Source organism: Phoenix dactylifera, chromosome 9 (assembly GCF_051530095.1).
Source record: "Phoenix dactylifera cultivar Ajwa chromosome 9, Ajwa_hap1_PhDact_Kaust_v1.1, whole genome shotgun sequence".
NCBI classification, from domain to species: Eukaryota; Viridiplantae; Streptophyta; class Magnoliopsida; order Arecales; family Arecaceae; genus Phoenix; species Phoenix dactylifera.
In genome coordinates, this window is record NC_143198.1 from 29,717,331 (window position 1) to 29,737,029 (window position 19,699).

Genomic DNA, 19,699 nt, shown 5'->3' on the forward strand with positions numbered 1-19,699 from the left:
TGTCTCCTAACTCCTGAGTGACACGCCACATATGCTGCCATCTAATCCGCTGCCCTATTGGCCTCTTGATACATATATTTAGTCTGAAAGGCCACTCCATCACTCATCATATCTCAAATATCTCGAACACTTTTTTCTGCACTTTATGGTAGAACTACGTTCAGGTTAGGAGAATATGCAAAGTATAGCATTCAAATTATCAAAAAAAATCTGTACACCCTACAAGATTGTAGAAATCAAATATATGACCTTGCCCTCAAATAAATGATATGAAATCATGAAGGTGCTACCTGATTTGTTGGGGAGGTATCTTAGTGATTACATCAAAGACTGCAGGGTGAAAAATATATGATCATGGTTCACAAAAATCCTCATAGTTTATTCCGAACGGCCTCTAAAAATTCTTGAAAGTGATTATCTGACAAACTTCAATGCTGTAAGTCAATAATTGATAATGACATCATGTCTACCAAACTAAGGTTAAGGTTTGCTTATTCTTGGTATGAAGATGAGCAACGCTTTCAAGCAAAATTACAAGTTAGATTGGCGTGGACTTTTCATGAGGTTGGGCCACTTACCACACCATTAGAAAAAGCTTCTATTTTCCTCTAGAATTTGTTGCATGTATACTTTTTTAAATATTTGAAATTATGTGAATAATCTCAAAAATTTACGATTTGTATATACACCCTCATTAATTGCTTTATTTTGCATATATACTCTTATAAATATCTATTTATATATCATAAATTTTCTAATTGCATGTATACTCTTATAAATTATTTGTTTTTATATGTACAACCTTATAAATTACATTTTTTTGCATATACGTCATATCTTATAATGGTTTATATTAAAAAAATAATTTATATATCATATCTTTATAATGGTTTATATGTAAAAATAATAATTTATAAAATATAGACATAAATAGTAAATTAATGAGGGTATATATATATATACAGATATTTATAAAGATATATACATAAAAAGAAAAAACAATTCTTTATGCTATAAGACAGGGCGGCCCAACTCTTAGGCGACGGAGGCGGTCGCCTGCCTCGGTCGCCTGAGGCGGCCCAAAGGAATGCCCTTGGCCAATACTGTGAGAAAGAAGATGTTCGCAGGGCTACAAAACTGTGAAAACATGAAAGGCTGAAAGCTAGTTGCCTACTTCGCTATGGCCTGTGGAAAATTGCTTCAGACTTCAAGACCACGAGACGTGGGAAAGAAATCCCATCGCTGTAAAGCTCTTAAGCCTGGTTACTGGTATAACATATCATCCTATGGCTTATGGCTTATGGCTATTGGTCCTATTCGGCCTCATTTTCTTGTTCTTGGTCTCAAATCCTAGCACAGCAACACAGTAGCACTGTTCTTCCTTCCTTCGCACTGAGTTCGCAGGCAGCAACCATTCCCAAAGCGGAAAAGAGAGCTCACATTGTCATTGGACGGGATGCAATAGTAGACCTGAACAAGGGGAAGAAGACGACGTATTGGAGTTGGACAAAAGTTAGCTACTCTTAAACGTTACGATGCCGTAGAATTTTAATCCTTCAACCGTGGATGTAAGTTCAAAGAAAAGCTACGGAAATGCAGGGCGGAAAGGACGCGCCCGAAAACTCGGAGTCACCGTGGGGACATGGAAAGCGTGGAATCAAATCAAGGAATGCGAAAGAGGTGGCTACTGTGACAGACAAAAAAAAAATAAAAAAATTAAAAAATTAAAAATTTGCATGAATATCCTCCTAAATATCGGATTTTGCATGAATACTCTTCCAAAATTAATATTTACATGTATACCCTTATAAAACACTTGTTTTATCATTCTACCCTTTTTTATTTTTATTTTTGCATATGTACCTATGTTATCTAACGACGTTAAAAAATTAACAGTTTCAAATTAAAATGACTAAAATATCCTTACTGGGTAGACATAGATTGGAATCCCAATAGAAGAAGAAGACAAGAGCAATAGCGTAATTTTAAAATTTTATTTTATTTTTAATTAAAATAAATATGTTTTTTCTTAACACCGTTAGAACAACTATTATATTACGGGCATTTGTACAATAACAAAATTTTATAAGAGTATACATGCAAATATCAATTTTAGAAGGATATTAATGTAAAATTTGATATTTAGAAGCAGAGGTGGCTACGTAACCACGTGAGAGGCGGATTGGGTTCGGCGACGTGGTTGCCGTCTCGGCCAGACTGAGTGCGACTTCAATGCCCATTAACTACAACCGTTTCCCGCTTTATTAGCTCACCGCAATATACCAGAAACTCAAGTTAACTCCACCCCCATTTTCTACGTATACACCTCTCCCCGCTATTGCCATTTTTTGGTGGTTACAGACAAGACTGAAAAACGTGTGTACTATAAGAAAGAAAGGTGAAAGAAGCTGCGGGAATAATAAATAATACACAAAAATAGATATAAATTCACATGGACGGAGAAAGCCGATAACTTCCTCCTCTGTTTCTCTATCTTATCTTCAACCCTCTTTGCCTTTCCCAATGTACGATATTTTTTTCAGCTCTTGCTTTCCTCCGATTTTGGCTCCATCCTTTATTTTCTCCGGAGCCTTTGGTCCCCATTGTTTTTGTTTTTTATGTTTTTCTTGTCACCTTCCTCTCTCTCTCTCTCTCTCTCTCTCTCTCTCTCTCTCTCTCTCTCTCTTTTGTGTGTTTGGATCTTCTTCTGTTTCTAACTAGTTTCTTAAAGGTTATTATTATAACCGTCTTTGTTGTTCTCCAGTTGCCTTAACGGAATCCTTTAAGGAAGTCACGGTGACTCCGTTGTTCTTGTTATTGCTTCGTTGTATTCTCCCTCAAGTAATCTGGCCTTCAAACCCTTGTTCTTGCTGTCTTTCTTGTATCTGTTGTTGCTCTTCTTCTTATTTATAGATTCTAAGTTCTAAACCTTTACCCCTCTGTTTCCAGTTTCTTTCTTGGATCTGGTGTTCTTCTCCTCATTCGTTTATTCTTATTTTTTTGTATCCCCTTCGAGAATTACACAAAATCGCCACCTCTCTGTTCCTCCCTATCTTCAGTTGTTGCCTCTCTTTTGTTTCTTTGTTTTAGTTTTTCAAGGAATCCTGATTCCCTGAATTAATTCCATCTCCTTTTCTTGACAGAAGTTGTAGTATATATATAGTTAGAAGCCATACATCCTAAGTTGCTTCAAGGGGCAGGATACTTCTATACGTATACAGGATGGAATTTATTAAGGCAAGAGTTCCTCTGCTTCCAACCATGGAGAAGAAATGGGCATTATGCCCGTTGGCCTTGAGCACCGCCGTCTGTATCTTTCTCGTCGTGGCCTCTTTCAACATGGGCCACCTCTGCTCCCTCCCCAGCATCTTCTCCAACTCCCGAGACGGGAATTCGATGACCTCGAGATCCGCCTTCGTGGAATCCAAGCTTGCCGACCGCCCACCGCCGCCTGCCGGCCCGACGATTCCCCGGCTGGCCTACTTGGTCTCGGGATCCAAGGGCGACCTGGACCTCCTGTGGAGGACGTTGCAGGCTCTCTACCACCCCCGGAACCTCTACGTGGTCCACTTGGACTTGGAATCGCCGGCTGCCGAGAGACTGGAATTGGCTTCTCGGGTGGCGAATGATACGCTTCTCCGCGAGGTCGGTAACGTTCATGTGATCACTAAGGCTAACATGGTGACATATCGAGGGCCGACCATGGTTGCCAACACTCTCCATGCTTGTGCTATACTTCTCAAGAAGAGCAAGGACTGGGACTGGTTCATAAACCTCAGCGCCTCCGACTATCCTCTTGTAACGCAAGATGGTGAGTGTAGGCCTTTCGGATCTCCTCTGATTTGAATTGGTGCTTGTTTCCATCGTCTTGTTAAGAAGCTTTATTGATTTGATGTTTGTGGGTGGGTGTAGATATCCTCCACACTTTTTCATCGCTGCCCAGGAATTTGAATTTCGTCGACCATACAAGTCGATTGGGATGGAAGGCGTAAGTTGATATCATTCTATCTTTCAGGCTTCATGATGTATCCATTCTGCAGTTCCAAGTATAGAAATCATGGGGCATGACAGTGGAATTTGGTTTTGGCGGTGGTGTTACAGGGGGCAGAGGGCAAAGCCATTGATCATAGACCCGGGGCTTTATATGTCCCAGAAGAAGGATATCTTCTCGGCGACTCAGAGTAGAGAGCTACCAACTGCATTTAAGCTGTTTACAGGTAAAAATTCTGCTGGTTCTTAGTTCTTACTCATTCGAACATGTTGATATTTGTATTCTTCCGTAAGAACTTATTCTGATCCAGAAAACTAGAATTCAATATGTCGGTTAATTTAATCTGATTCACCTTGTCCCCTCTTTGGCTAGTTAAATATTCATTGCCTTTACGAGGCAAGTTAGATATCAGTTCTCCATATCATAATTGCATGCATTACGTTGTGCTCCTATTTGCTTTGATTTTCTTGAAACAAAGGGAGCTTAGAAATCTCTAGCTACGCTTACATAGTTCCTAAATGGCAGCTATCTCATTGGGAAATATTCTACAATTCAGGGCTAGGAGAAATCTGTGCGACGATGTCGCACTTACCTGCTCACATAGTGGGCTCAAACTTATCTGAACAAATGCATTCCCTTCTATGCTGAGCAGAACAAAGATCGAATTCTATCACTTATGCTTTGGAGTTGAATGCTGCTGTTGTTGTGATTCTAACAGGCTCTGATGTAGCACTTCCCTGCTCACATAGTGGGCTCAAACTTATCTGAACAAATGCATTCCCTTCTATGCTGAGAAGAACAAAGATCGAATTCTATCACTTATGCTTTGGAGTTGAATGCTGCTGTTGTTGTGATTCTAACAGGCTCTGCATGGATGGCCCTGACCCGGGAGTTTGTTGAGTACTGTATCTGGGGCTGGGACAACCTGCCAAGAACTGTCCTCATGTACTACACCAATTTCGTTTCCTCCCCTGAAGGCTATTTCCACACAGTCATCTGCAACACGCCCGAGTTCATGCACACCGTCGTGAACCATGACCTCCACTACATTTCATGGGATGTGCCCCCAAAGCAGCATCCTCACATCCTCTCCCTCGCCGACGTCCCTAAAATGATCGGCAGCAGCGCACCCTTCGCCCGCAAGTTCAGCAGAAACGACACAGTACTGGATAAGATTGATGCAGATCTCCTAGGCCGGAAGAACGGGAGCTTTGTCCCTGGTGGTTGGTGTGAGGGAAGTCCGCCGTGCTCGGCAGCCGGGGACCCGACACAGCTGAAGCCGGGACCAGGGGCTGACAGGCTAGCTAAGCTTATGGAAAGAGTAGTTTACTCAGAGAGGTTTGCTTCGAAGCAGTGTAAATAAGATCTCAGAGTAACAAGGTAAATGTTACATGATAGCAGAGTATAGAAAGAGGATTCGATGTCACTTATTAGAGACTCTGGCAGAACAGTAAAATTTCAGAGGGGGGAAAAGTGATTCAGTTACTGCAATTGGGATATCTGTAGATAAGTCATCAATGAACTATAGTTCAAAGAAATCTGAGTTGTGTTTTAGTTACACTTCTTAATTGAGTGCTTGAGGCTTTTTCTTTACTCTTTTCAGGTCATCAGCGAGCATGAGATGTTAATTACACAGTTAACTTGTTATTTCCTGCAGCTTATTGTTCCTCTCAGAAGATTTGATGGCTTTTAGTGAAATGAGCTAGCTCCACATCGCCGCAGAAGATGTTACTGTGAAACTCGGGCAATCTCATGTTGCAGCAGCCAGCTGAAATACCTCTTGGATATCTGCTTGCTTATAGGCTGCCATTCTATTTCTAGATAGAGTAGCATCATTTGACTTCGCAAGGGAGTATGTCTCATACATCTGACCGTATATGACCGTGTCATACACTCAGCCGAAATCTAACATGTAACTGACACTCTGAGATTCTGATCTCTTAAAGATGTATGCTATATTTTAGAGGCGAAAGATGTATGTTTATCATTTTTGGGATCTTTGAGAATTCTCCTTTTCAAAGTGAAGTAACCACCCTACACATCTACTGAGTGCAAGCAAAGTCGTTATATGAGAGGTTAGATGTATTCGTATATTAACAGACGGTATTCAAGAATCTTTCAAAGAAAACCTTTTTTTTTTTTTTGTTAGATTATGTTCTGAAACTTCATAGGGTATTCCTTGATCTAGAGGTTGGAACATAGGCATCAGATGTTCCTGTTGATACATACAACAAAATTCAAGGTTTTAAATTTCATGGGCGGCACTATCTCGATTTTTTTATGGAATAGGATACACTGCCATTCTGTCCCATTCCAACACTTAGAAAAAGGGAAGTTCCAAGATGTGCTGCTGAGGGTCCTATTTCAATACTCAAAATGGTATCTTATTTTAGTCTCCCCCAGGTTGTCCTGTCGGAACTCGAGTCATCATATCACCTTTGAGCATCTTTAGATGACAAAACCAGCAATTTTTTTCAGAGAGCTGCGGGCAATAATGCTGTCACATCCTTTAGCATTTTCAGATCATGTTTGTGCTGCTTTAAAAAAAATGTCATTCTTCAAAAAATCTAAGAAAAATAATAAATATTTTGTTAACATAATTGCAGAAATACTACTCAAATAAGTAGAAGTAAAAATAAATTTCAGGAGAAGCCAGAAAGAGTTCTTTCTGGCTTTTTACTTTTTGTGCGCTTGCCTGTCTTTTAAGTGCGTTCATAAAAGTCATATGTATTTCTTCTATGCATATCAAATACTAAATATTTATGAAAGTTGTTTAAAAATTATTTCTGAACATAATTTGTAAGATAAAGAAGTAACAATGCAAAATCTCTTTTAAAAAAACAAATTCTTTTCCCGATCCTGTTGTGAGCCTCCTCCCATTAGTTTCTCTGCCCCTGAGTCTGAAGCAGTGGTCGCCAACTAGATCCCATCCTCTTTGCCATCGCTCTAGCCACTTACTAGATTTTTATTGGTAGAAAGTGGCAGTCAGGCCACTTTATTGGTAGAAAGGCAAGGATCAGAGCCCATCATTTGCTTAGAAGTCTTCCAAACAGGTACCAGAGAATGAAGTATCCCTCTTCGTCCGCCCTCTTTATTTTTTTCTTTTTCTTTTTATTTTGATAAACATGATTGCAGTGCCACCTAAGGCTATAGGCTGAGGGGAGAAGTGTCAACCAGTGGAGCCAAGTCCCATTGTCATCATTGGAAATAAAATCAACGACCCTTTGTCCGTTACAAAATCACTAGCTAGCAAAGTGAAGGCCCAACAAAGATTGAAGCAATGGCCGAGAGGACTGGTCCCGTTTCCGAGACAGTGATTTAACTGCAGGAAGCTTACCATCGCAGCAAGAAACAGCCTTTCTGAATCTACCATGTTCTTAAAAGCATGGCAATTGAATGATCCATGGATGCTTAGAGTGAAAGATTTCAGTATATTATTGAAGCAACATAATTTTCAATAACTGGAACGAGACAGATGAATGAGCCAAGAGGTGACCAATTCCTGCGGAATATACATGCTCTGAGGATAGAAAGTGATGGCTTTTTTATAGTCTGAGCTAGAGGATTAGAATTCTAACTTTTGACGGGAGATGGAAACGCTGAAAAAGATAGAGCCGTGAAGGTCAAAAGAAAACATTATATGGAAAAAGAAACAAGCAGAAAAGATGGCCACAGGCCACCCAAGATGGGAAAACATAGTGCATAAGAGCTTGTCAACATTCTCAAATAAATCACCTTATCAACATTCTGATTTTGATCAGAAAAACTAACTCGTTTTTGACTCCAAAGTAGAAGCTTATCTTTAGCATTCTAAATTTTACTGCCGATTTTAAGACAACAATATGCAGAAAATAGAAGATTTCTCTCCATCTCACACCAACTATTTCATCAAAAAAAGACTCATGCTGCCAAGGAGCTCATTTAGGGTCATTCCAATCTTCGGGCCAATCAGCCCCGTCTTTTCAGTTTACATCTTCAATAGTTTAACCGGATAAAGTAACCCCATAGTAAAACAGATAAACCAGTCGAGTATAGAAATATCCATGGAAATCAAAAAATAAAATTTCCAAAAATTGAGCAGGCAATATGGGTAAGAGTGTTAGGCAGGCAGGAAAAAAAGGGGGGGAAAAAGAGAGGAGAAAAGGATTCATGACAATACCTGGATTCCAATGGATTACAATGGTGGCTGATCGACAGAGATAAAAGGCTCACACTGATCGTTGCACGTCCACAAGAAGGTTAGGAAGATCTTGACATCCAAGTCCTTCCAATGAGTCTTCTATTTTTGGACTCTAGTAAAGGTTGCCACTCATTCCCTTCCAATGAAAATGACAAGGCTCCCAATAGGAACAAACTGGTGCTGCCCAAGTCTAGTCTTCAAAGAAGAAGATCCCACTCGAGTATTCCAAAGATTCAAGAACAAGACAGGAGCGTGTAATTCTTCAAAGACTAGTAGTCAATAACCAGTCTATATATGCAGGGCTTGTCATATGGTATCACTGTTCCTATGATACACAAGTTAATAACACAATAAAAAGAATTAACAAGGAGATGTAAAGAAGTCAGGCAGATTACATACTTGGATCCACACTTCTACCCTATGTATAGGGGGACAAAAGTGGGTTTTGATTTATCATACAAAGTATCATAGTCTACTTGCTGACATGCAAAGCATATGCCGAAGTGTGCGGCAAACTTAACTAAGAACTGTTTGACATATCATACAAATAATGAGGTTAAAAAAATCGAGGGCATAGACATTGAAAACTAACATGAACCAGAATCTGTTGCCTTGCAAAAATATTATGGACATGCTGTGCATCTGAAACCACTGATGGCTTGTTTTCTCATGCAAATGCAAAGGCAGAAACAGCTGTCCATTTGACAAAGAAGTGAAATATCTATTCACAGTAAGAGAACCAGCTATTCACTAAAAAAATTACAGAAAATAGCCTGCAGTTTTATTCAGTTGGAGTAAGATGAAACATCATAACTACAAAGGCAGAAAATCCATCAAGACTAGTTGATTCAGAGCGAGAAGCTATAGCAGTCTAGACTGCGGGGTCCCTGAACCATTGACATGCCAGGGTCTGAGATTCTGGATCCAATGGAACAACCACTTCTTGTGATCCCGGCTGGTCAAGTTTTGAAGCTGGCTGAGGGTTCCATCACGAGCAAGAGCAGATTCAAACTGTTCTAAGACCTTCACTATCTGCCAAAACTCGGGCCTCTTCTCTGGATGCAGAGCCCAACATTGCTCAATTAATGCTTGTAAAGGTGCAGAGCAGTCTGAAGGAATGACAGGCCTCAGGTTCTGAAAAGGGCATTTCTAGTTGTTAGGGCATCATAGCAAGATGCCAGCAATGATCTCTGCTTTTTAGTATAACTAAAATATATATATATATACACAATCATGGCAAAGCTTGTTTCATTGTATCGAAGAATGATGACCGTAGTAATCAAAATATAAAAAGGCATTGCAAATCTTTTCCCTTTAAACAGTCGACGAAAAACGTTTTATGTTGAGGAATGAACAATATAGAACATAATACTATGTACTAAAAATGGCAGGCGAATGAATTCATGTACAAAGATGGCTTTTTCGAACTCAATGTGGTAGCAGAATAGAATAATGGCTGTAATGTTGTATTTTGGTCAATTTGTAAACACTGATGGAAAGGTCAATGCTCTTTTCTTTTTTGGAGCAGATGTCAGCACTTCTTATGCCATTATCTCTATGTCAAGGTTTTCATGGCAGCAGAGACCTTGGCCAAGATCACAGTTTCTGTCGGTCAGAAACCGAGCCAGAATTTCCTCCTGGGTGTATTATCATTAATATGCGATAAAAGTTTATTTGTTACAAAAAGAATATAATAAATTATAGATTTATATTCCTTGGAATTATAAAAAAAGATACTACAACAGAAATTATTTATTATAAAATATAATTCTTATGTCTGAATATGTTATATGTTCGAAAGAACATGAGGGAATTTTTTTTCCATAAACAAACATGAGGCCTTTCATCAATCTTGGTTGTTACCAGTATAAGATGCATGTATTCTAACAGAGAACAAATCATTTAATGAACAATTTAATCAAACAATAGTTTACCTACTATCTAAAGCTAAATTGCCTAATATAAAGAATATATAAAAGATTAATTATACAATGCCACCAAAGTACAATATATGTAAAGAGAAATAATATTCAGAGACAAATTTAATAGGATAACTTAAATCTTATTAGCAATTAATGTTGTAGTAAGAAAGGAAGCCACTATATCACACTAGAAATGGAAGCCACCGTTGAAGTCTTAAGCTAGAGGACACAAATATCGTAATCAACTAACTCACTCAAAAAAAGAAGAAAAAAAATATTCTCTCTCTTAATCACCACAGCCATCTCCTACCAGGCCACTCCCTCTCTCCTTAATTAGCACCTTAAGACTCCCACTAAACAAAAACTCTATCTTAATTTGGATTGTTTTCTCCCAATAATCCTGTCCATCCAAGTAATCAATTTTGTGATTGGTTGTCAGAGAGTTGGAAAAGATTGACCTGCAAAAGAAGAGGGGGGGGGGGGGGGGGGGGGGGGGGGGGGTGCTCTATTCCTAGTATCAGTATCGGGCACCCCCTCGATACAATGTATATAAAAATCTCGACCCTATTATCTTGATTGATATAAACCGATAAAATCCAAGATATTGACCAATACAACATATTCGTATTGACCGATATTTTTTTTATTTTTTGTTTCATTAAATAGGCTTTGCTAACTAATAAACTTAAAATTTTGCTTAAATATAGTTCTTGATCATAGATGTACCGTATTGGCTAAGATTTTGATATCTCGACCTGAAAATATCAGTTGAGATCTTGAAAAATATTGGTTCCCTCCAAATCTTTCCACTTACCATATTGCTTGAGATAAATCGAGATCTCAGTTCATCCATTCACCGAGATAACTGATATATTGAGATTTAAAAACCTTACTCTACATATTAATAAATGGATTTTACATTAAAATGCAGGTAGTGTTTGGATAGTTAATATAGAATATTTACCTTGCAGCACACTAGCTAGCTATATAATTCTACCATGAATATGCAGGTACTGTTTGGATAGTCAATATAGAATATTTACCTTGCAGCACACTAGCCAGCTATATAATTGGAAAAAAGGCGAGTTGTTCAAAATATTGACACCAGCTTGCAAGCACGCCATGAAAACGTTTTTGGGTAATGTGATGGCTGGATGTCAGACAATGCTACCTTGATAAGTTTATTGCTATTGACAAGATTGTCTAGCATTGGCTAATACAAATTTCTAGCTTAACAAGAAAAAGATATCAGATAAAGATCTTAGAGAGGAACATCTGCGACAATAGAAAAGCATACCTTATTAACCACAGCAAAAGCAGCCTGGATAGGTGTCATGTCTTCATAAGGGACAGTACCTGTCACCATCTCCCATAACAGTAACCCAAAGCTGTAAACATCCACTTTCCGTCCATAAGCTTTGTGTTTGATCATCTCAGGCGCCATCCAGCGATAAGTGCCAGGGTCCTCTGCTAATGCATCGCAATATGCTTCTTCACATGCTATTCCAAAATCAGCAATTTTTACACAGAAGTCTTGATCAAATAGGATATTCTCGGGTTTCAAATCACGGTGGATAACCCCTTGTGAGTGAATATACTCCATGCCCCGAGCAATATCTAAAGAAATTGCAATTAGTTTTGGTAAAGGAAGGGATTTGTGCTCAAGTTTGTGCAAGAACGCTCTTAAAGAGCCTCCCGAGAGATACTCTGTGATGATGCAAAAGACTGGTGGATTTTTACATGCCCCTGCCAGCTGCATCGAACCAGAAATAATCAGATGGAGATAACACAGATCATGATATGTAATTGTATTATAATATAATTCTTTGTCTTTTCAATTAAGCTTGCTCAGTGAATAGTAAAAGGCTTGGGCCGACAAGCGCAATGGTGCGAATTCGAGTCATCAGGCAACCACTTTATATTTAAATAAGAAAAGCCAAAAGGTTACGCATGTATCCCATCCGTCTCTCTCAAGAGCCCGGAGTGCCAGGACAATAACCTAATAATGGCCTTCTAATCTGACACAAGACCACATCTATGTTGCAGCAGTGTCTGTGCTAATCCACATTATACCATGTTATATGATACATTCTAGGCCACAGTCGGCATTGGTACTAGCTTGTAAAGCTATATATCATTTTTTATCAGCTCATACCATAGCATATTACTGCAATATGCAGCAATTGAGCTGGCACAGATAGAAAGGTGCAAGCAAACTGCATAGATACGCAATTAAACTTTAAGTGCTTAGTTGATAGTATTCCTCTTCCCAACATTCTCGATATCCTATAAGTGCTTTATCTTCATTTTTGCTTTTCAAGTCCAATATAGTGTCATCTAAGTTAGTTTATGAGTTAGATTTCTTTAAAAGAACGCCGTTAGAACATATATGTTAGCAACCAGCACATGTTTCTAGTGCATCTTAGAATGCTACGTTTATTATGTTCAGGTCACAAAAGTGTTTACATGTCTACTGTTTAGTAAAAAGGCAACTATAAGTAGTGTATATGAGAAGTAGAGAAGAAAAAAAAGTTTGTCCTGGCATCGTAGTATCTATAGCTGTTTTGCTTAGTTCCTTGATAGAAGTGATTACAGAATGTGGTTGTGTGGTACAATATGCTGATGCGCTGGCTCTTGACTGGGAAAGGCACAACACATGATTTAATTCCCTGTCTTGGAAGCAGGATTGTGATACATTACCGGGGGCTACAATTACACCCCCTAAATATTCTCTGTTCCCATGTAAAATTCAAAAGAATCGCTACGTATATTAGCCCTACCGCCACTTCACCATCAAAGTTGATCCCCAATTTCTTTTTCCTTATACATCAACTATCATCCATCACCAAAGTAATGCAGTTAAGTCTTTCCTTTTCCATAAGTATCTCTGCTCCCAACCAAATATTATAATTTCAAAATTAATCCCAGCTACAATCTAACTAACATTGTAAGTAGCCCCCCCCCCCCCCCCCCCCCTTCACCCCACCACCCTCAATCCCAAAATCATGGTATGCCATACCGGTCGGTACGGGCTGGTATCGGACAGCACCGATACGGTACAGCTACATTTTTCGGTTCTGACCATTCGCAACCCATACTGACTCGTACCGGTACGTACCAGCACGTACCGGCTCCAAATTTTTTTTAGTTTTTGACCCGAACCAGCCAAACCAGTATAGTACCGATTCGGTTCGGTACCAGTACCGGCGCTCACCGGTACGTCGATACGGTCGGTATGGCGGACCTTGCTCAAAATAATAGTCCATAAAATCTGTGAAGGACAAGCTCCTATTTTTCTGAGCAAAGCCCATAATTTCTATCAAAAGAACTTGGGGGCATTTACAAGGCAAATTGTGAGAGAGTTAGGTTTTGGCCATGAGCCATGAGCAAGGGAGATAATCTCAACCAACAATCACCAACTAAGATAATAATAGTCCCTTTAAGAGATTCAGGTTGAAAAGTCAAGGAAAAAAAATAAAAAGATACCAATTAGAGTCCTACAAGATAAGCCCCTGCTAAGGGGCTGTCATGGATGGAAAAAGAGCTGCTGGTCTATAATCATTATTTTCTAATTTTTATATTGTTTAGAATAGAACAAACAAAACAATAAAAATCTCTAGAGAATAGCTATTTAGAGTCCAAAGAGACAAGATGCCTTGGAATGAGAAATATCATTGATTGTGGGAACTCAAAAATCTAAGATTAAAGGTGTGGAAGAGTGGTGATTGTTAAAAGACCATACAAAATGGAATTCCAATGATACAAGTTATTTCCTGATATTCTACTTCAAAACTTTTGGGGGACACATTGAAGGAACTTTCAGACTTAGGGGATCAATTGTGTGCCACATTAGAGAAATTTTCAGACTCATGTATGGTATTGCTTAAAAAAGTGCTTTTAAAGTCACTTTCTAAAATGCACTTTCTTAAAAAATAGTGTTTGATAACATTATCTGAAAAGTGCATCTATAAGAAGAAATAGTCAGACGTGCTTTTAGAAGAAGCTAGAAAACCTAGATTTTGGCTTCTCTTTTTATAAAATAGAAGGAAAACCAAACATGCTGTTGGGGGGGGACCCCTCGGCGGTGCCCATATGGCTCCCCCTTGAAACTTGTATTTATCTTTCCCACAATCCTTATATGGAAACTAAAAGTCTTATAAGGAAAGATTGGGGCTGAGGCAGGTTTTAAAGGGAAAGAATATAATTTATTATTTTGAAAAGTGGGGAAGTGCTTTGTCCTCTTGCCATGTTGCCAATGGATTATAGATATTTAATTTATACTAGTTATATTGCACTGCTAAAGATTTTAAATTTGGAATAATTAAACTAAAATCTAAATTCTAAAGATAACTAATTTATAAAGTTTCAATGCATTATCCCTCACCTTAGTCTCATGGTTGAGAAGTATTTACTCTTCCTCCTCTTTGAAAGTTCCTAGAGTCCAGATACACTAAGATATCTTTCTTAGGAGCTTTTGGAGTCTCGTCTTCTATAGAAGTCTTGCAACTTTTAAATCCTTTACAAGAGAAAACCAATCAGGGGTATTCTTAGATTTAAAATTTGGAAATTAAGCTGCTTTTTATAGTTTAAGGATGAAGAAACAGGCAGGGAGTTGGAAAAGTTCTTAGAGAGAGAAAGAGAGGCAAATTTGAACGAAGACTTCCATAAATGGTGATAGGCTTTATTTTGGCATTGATTTCTTAAAAGAATTTGGCTTGCCATTATAAAGATAAGATTTTTAAATTTCTCCCTTGAAAAGGTATCTTGTCTAGTGGAGCTCAAAATCTATTCCAAACTTTGTGTCTACTTTGTCTACTACTTAGAAAAAGCCCCAAGGCTTTTATGACTGAATCTGTGAAACAACAATATCTGGTAACACTTTAAAATTTTTATTACTATAATATTAATAAATCATGCAATTTTTATGTCTTTACTCTTTATTTAATCATAATAATGTACTTTTACCTATTATACCCTATGCGAGGTAAAAGGTTGGTATGCATAGTAGGGTTTGAACTATTGTAATTTGTAAAGTAATTATACCAACTTGAAGGGCAATCATCTTTTTGTATACTTATAAAATACTTGTAGAACAATTCATTGGTATAAGTAAATGTCAGTTGGCCTTATTAAATTTAGATGGTAATTTTATTTTATCTAGTGCATTGTAATTATCAACAGCCTACAAATAAAATATTAATAAGAGGGCAGGATCCATCTCAGTTATTGATAAGGGATATATCTGAGTGAGTGGATGATTCTAGCAGCTGGGTCTATTTAGATTGTGTTTATTATGTTGAGAAGCATACTTGATAAGGAGGACTTTGTGATCCAAATCCCTCTATATAACCCAAGGGGTCAGACTCCAAAGATGATCTATCAATTCTATCCATCAGAAGGATCTCATATCTGGAGGGGACTTGGAGCTATTAGATTGTGATTAGGGATGAAAATGGATCGGATAAATATCCATTTGGCTTCTGTATCCAAAATTTAGCATCCATCTAACATTTGTATTCATATTTATATCCATCGTAGTAAAACAGAAATAGATCCGAATACACAAATAATTAATCCGTACATGAATAATTGATTTCATTTACAATCCTATTTAGTCTCGTATAACTCTTATAAACTTCAAAGAGAAATAAGTAGCAACATCAACATCTTTTATTTGATTTTCTTTCCATATAGTGATATCTTTAATTTGGTGGATTGCATTCTTCACCATCAGTTTTTTAAGCTAAAGTATGTAACCTAGAAGAATTGTGAGGATTCACTAAAAGAGTTAGGTGATTGAGTGGATGTAATTATTTCTTTGTCGTTTTATGTATAATCATTTGTTTGTTTTAGAAAAAGTAATAAAAAATGGAGAGGTTCACATACTCATTTTGAATTCATAAAACATAGAACAAAATAATGTTCTATTGATAAGAACACCAGTGAAACAAGTATCCATTCCATATTCGATCTGTTTCCAGTGCTGATTGTGGTAGAGATGTAGGGCTAATACATTAGATGCCTTGGCGTTTGGGCTCTAAATTTATCAGCACTAAGAGGTAATTCTAAACTTTGTTCCTGCAAAAGTTAAACAAACACATTTTGCCAATTGATAATAATTCAATCCTGTTAAACATGATGATTCCTTTTGCCTGAAACAATACAAAGAGAACTTTGATAATTCCTTTAATTTCTTCTCTAGTTGATAAATATTTTATTATTTAAAGTGGATGCCATCTCGCAGTGTTACATATTTAGCTGCCCCCCTCCCCACGTGCCAAATCCTTGCCCCACCCCTATGCATAACATAAACTTCGGATTTTTTTGGCGCTATATAAGCATAACTAAGAAAATTCACAGTTGTGTTAGGTTTTTTTTAATATTTAAGCATCTAAAAAAAAAAAATCTACACAGCATATAACATTACAAAGGATGAATATTAATCAGGTCAAGAGCCCCACTCATTAAAAGGTTCTAGTTACTTTTAGATCTTAGAAATAATAGTGCCTCGTACATGAAAGAGATGAAAATCATCCAAAGAAATTACTCTATGATATCCACTACCTGCCAACCCAAATTCCAAGATCTCACCCTCCATCTTCCACAAGGTATCTTATCGAGGGAGCCATCTTCAACCACAAGATGATCATCTCCTTCTTTACCACTATATAGTGCTTTAAACCTCATCCTTTTCTTTTTCTTTCTTTTTACACATCATAACCCTTTTCTACCATAGGGAAAAAAATAAGAAGAATCCTTCAATCAGATTTTCTTTTCACTCCATATCAAAAGGTGCTCAGTTTTCAGCTGAAAACTTTATAGTAGATAAGATGCTCTCAATCAGCTGTCTTGAATAAAAAAAGAAACTAAGTTTTATGACAATGCAACTTGTGGGCATATTTATCTGAGTAATTATGAGCACATAAAGACAATGTCACCTAGAAATGTGACACAGATGTCAAATGTCCCAGTGTTCATAAGAACCAGATACGGGATCTTTAAAAAAAAAACCTATATTTAGAAGTGTCCAGATAGCACTGCATAAAAATAAATACTTTTCATGCACATAATCCCATCAAAAATTCCTGTAGATAGCCATAAAAAATATAATATAAAGAATCATACTCTGAAATCTCTCTCGTGGCTCAAGAAGTTTATCTGGAGCCCAACTTCACTTTTTATTTTTTAAAGAAAAGTATGGTGGGGACACCACCACCAGGGTTTGAACCCTCAACCTCTCCCAGCTGAGCTTAAGGCTGGTTGGCACCACTTCACTAGTTTACATCTTTTATCTGGACTAGGTCCAATCAATTCATTAAGGATTCACCAGTTTACATTTCAAATGAAGTTCAGGACTGGTTGAACATCCCTGAAACTCAGTGGACAACTACAGCAAGGTGCTAGCAAACTAGGTCATATTGCATGTATCTTCTCAACATGCTGATGCAAAAAACTATTCAGGTTATCAGAAGCCGCAACAAAATGTCAGAAGAACTAAAGATAATATAACAAGTACCTTGATCACATTTCGGTGATAGAGATGAGACAGAAACGTGACTTCTCTAGCAAACTGCTTTTCCAGTCGTGCAGCCATCACTCCATTTTCGTCATCATTAGGTTGCTTGATAATTTTCACAGCAACAGGCTGATCCTTATAAATACCACGGTGTAACCTGCTATGAGCTCCAGAGGCAAACCGAAGCCCGACGTACAGTTTGGAGAGATCAACAGTCCATTTCTCTGTGGTCTCCAAGGCAGTGACTCTCCCTCCTCCATAATCAAAATATCTTGCCCAAGAAGAGTCATTCCTGCTCTTCAACTTCTCAGAGGTTTTACCTGAAGACAAATGCTGAAGAGGACTCAGATTAGGAGGTGATGGGGAAGCGAACTCATGATGCTCATGGGACTTATCGGATTTCTTCCGGCTAGGAGGTGGGGTAGAGAATCTCTTTCGCATGTGTCTAGCTTCTTTAAAGACATTTGAAATGACAGTAGTGGGAATAGGAGATTTTGACCTCTGCTTGGGCTTGTTCCAATTTCTATCATTAGTAATCATACTAGAATTGTGAGAATCGGGATATAATTCGGTCCTCCCAGAAGAGATAGAAACCATGTTTGAACCTGAACTGTTAGAGCTCAAACTAGTCTTCAAGTTCTCAGAGGCTCTAATTGAAGACAAATGCAGAAAATCACTCATTTTTGGAGGTGACGGTGAAGCGAACCTGCCACTCTCAGGGGTCTTATTAGAATTTTTCCTGCTAGGTGGTGGGCTGGAGAATCTCTTTCCAATCAACTTAGCTTCTTTAAAGACATTGGAAAGGATTGTAGTCGGAAGAGGAGATAGTGACCTCTGCTTGGATTTAGAGTTCTGTTTGCTACCATCAGAAAACAAGCTAGTTTTAGGAGGCTCATAATCTGTTATAGCCCTCCCATAAGATATAGAAACCTTACCAGACTCCAAGCTCTTTGGATTCGGGCCAGAATCTCTGTCAGGATAGAAAGAGAAATCAGAAGAGTCTAAACCTGAGCCCTCTGGCTGCAGCTTCGAGGGATTACTATCTGGTCGGAGAGATAATGGAACTGAGGGCAAACTAGGAGCCACCACACTTGTCTTCTTTGTGTTTGGGCCCAAGCTGCGATCCGATCGTACCTTAGACAGCACAGAAGGATCTGAATTCAAGCTTTTCGCTTTTACAACCGGATCATTGTCGGGTTGGAAAGAGAACGGAACCGAAGACACATTTGAAGACTCTAAAATTGACGCCTTTGGCTTGAGCCCCCTCCCAGAATAGAGTCGAGCCGACGATGGAATCGCCTGGCTAGATGAACCCAGATTCGAGCTCTTCGGCTTCGATTCCAAACTTGAACTCCTATTTTTCGACTCTAGATTCAAGCTCTTCGGATTCAATTCCAAGTCACAATCACGAATCGAAGGCGACCTCGAAGAATTCCACCGGTGATAAACGGTATGCGAAAACTTTGCCCTCCTCACCCAAGAAGTGCACTCTTCCTCCATTTTCTCCAATTTCACTCAACAATACCACCAACGAACGATCAAAACTCCAACCCCAATTTTTTCAATCTAAAGAGAATCTTAATCAAAGAAACCTCGACGACCAGAGCATGGATCTCAGAATCCCTCCAAATCCATCACGGAAACCCCGGCAGCAAGGCTTCTTGAACCCTACTGCCATCCTCATCGAATCCTACCGAGCTCCAGTCGGCCTCCCCAATCCGATTAAACTACTCCATAAATCCTACAAACAAAAAATCAAAAAATCAACTTTAATAGAAGGAAAAGGGGGGGAAAAAAAAGCAACACAGGTCCCATTCAACGAACGGGTCGATGAGACCATCACTGTTTTCTTATTCACCTCATTAACATCGAAATCGGATTCAAATATCTCCTTTTCTAGAAAAGTAGCAAAAAACACCACACAGGAACCCTTTTTAGCGTCCCGGCACGGGTTCCTCGCCATCGAAAAAAAAAAAGCCCGGAATTTTATCAAACCAAAGAAGAGAGGGACAGAATGAAGCGATACCTGGATTCAAAAGAAGAAGAAAAGGGACGGCGACATAAAGAGAGAGAGAAAGAGAGAGAGGCGT

At 38.4% G+C, this 19,699-nt stretch overlaps 2 protein-coding genes across 4 annotated transcripts; one reads left to right on the plus strand and one right to left on the minus strand.

The window, feature by feature from the left end:
• Positions 1–2,380: 2,380 nt before the first annotated feature.
• Positions 2,381–5,545, plus strand: LOC103708936 (beta-glucuronosyltransferase GlcAT14A-like). 2 transcript variants are annotated; one of them, XM_008794052.5, is made up of 5 exons: positions 2,716–2,841; positions 3,144–3,811; positions 3,913–3,988; positions 4,102–4,217; positions 4,855–5,545. In XM_008794052.5, exons 2-5 carry the CDS (start codon positions 3,223–3,225, stop codon positions 5,352–5,354), a joined length of 1,281 nt encoding a protein of 426 aa, XP_008792274.3. In that variant the 5' UTR covers positions 2,716–2,841; positions 3,144–3,222; the 3' UTR covers positions 5,355–5,545. The 2 variants fall into 2 exon arrangements, with proteins under 2 accessions (XP_008792272.3, XP_008792274.3); XM_008794050.5 differs by having other exon boundaries at positions 2,381–3,811.
• Positions 5,546–8,871: 3,326 nt separating this feature from the next.
• On the minus strand, positions 8,872–19,699 carry LOC120112297 (uncharacterized). 2 transcript variants are annotated; one of them, XM_039131139.2, is made up of 4 exons: positions 19,636–19,699; positions 17,610–19,350; positions 11,391–11,846; positions 8,872–9,305 (listed from the first exon to the last, which is right to left on the minus strand). In XM_039131139.2, the coding sequence occupies exons 2-4, from the start codon at positions 19,107–19,109 to the stop codon at positions 9,033–9,035; spliced, it is 2,229 nt and encodes a 742-aa protein (XP_038987067.2). In that variant the 5' UTR covers positions 19,110–19,350; positions 19,636–19,699; the 3' UTR covers positions 8,872–9,032. The 2 variants fall into 2 exon arrangements, with proteins under 2 accessions (XP_038987067.2, XP_038987068.2); XM_039131140.2 differs by having other exon boundaries at positions 19,468–19,643.

Coding starts and splice junctions, on each gene's coding strand:
- LOC103708936 (XM_008794050.5), top strand. CDS start 3,223: ATGGAATTTATTAAGGCAAGAGTTCCTCTGCTTCCAACCATGGAGAAG. Junction 3,989..4,101: donor AGTCGATTGGGATGGAAGGC/GTAAGTTGATAT, acceptor GTGGTGTTACAG/GGGGCAGAGGGCAAAGCCAT. Junction 4,218..4,854: donor TGCATTTAAGCTGTTTACAG/GTAAAAATTCTG, acceptor TGATTCTAACAG/GCTCTGCATGGATGGCCCTG.
- LOC120112297 (XM_039131139.2), bottom strand. CDS start 19,109: ATGGAGGAAGAGTGCACTTCTTGGGTGAGGAGGGCAAAGTTTTCGCAT. Junction 11,847..17,609: donor ATCACCGAAATGTGATCAAG/GTACTTGTTATA, acceptor GGTTCGATGCAG/CTGGCAGGGGCATGTAAAAA. Junction 9,306..11,390: donor CTTTTGCTGTGGTTAATAAG/GTATGCTTTTCT, acceptor TGCCCTTTTCAG/AACCTGAGGCCTGTCATTCC.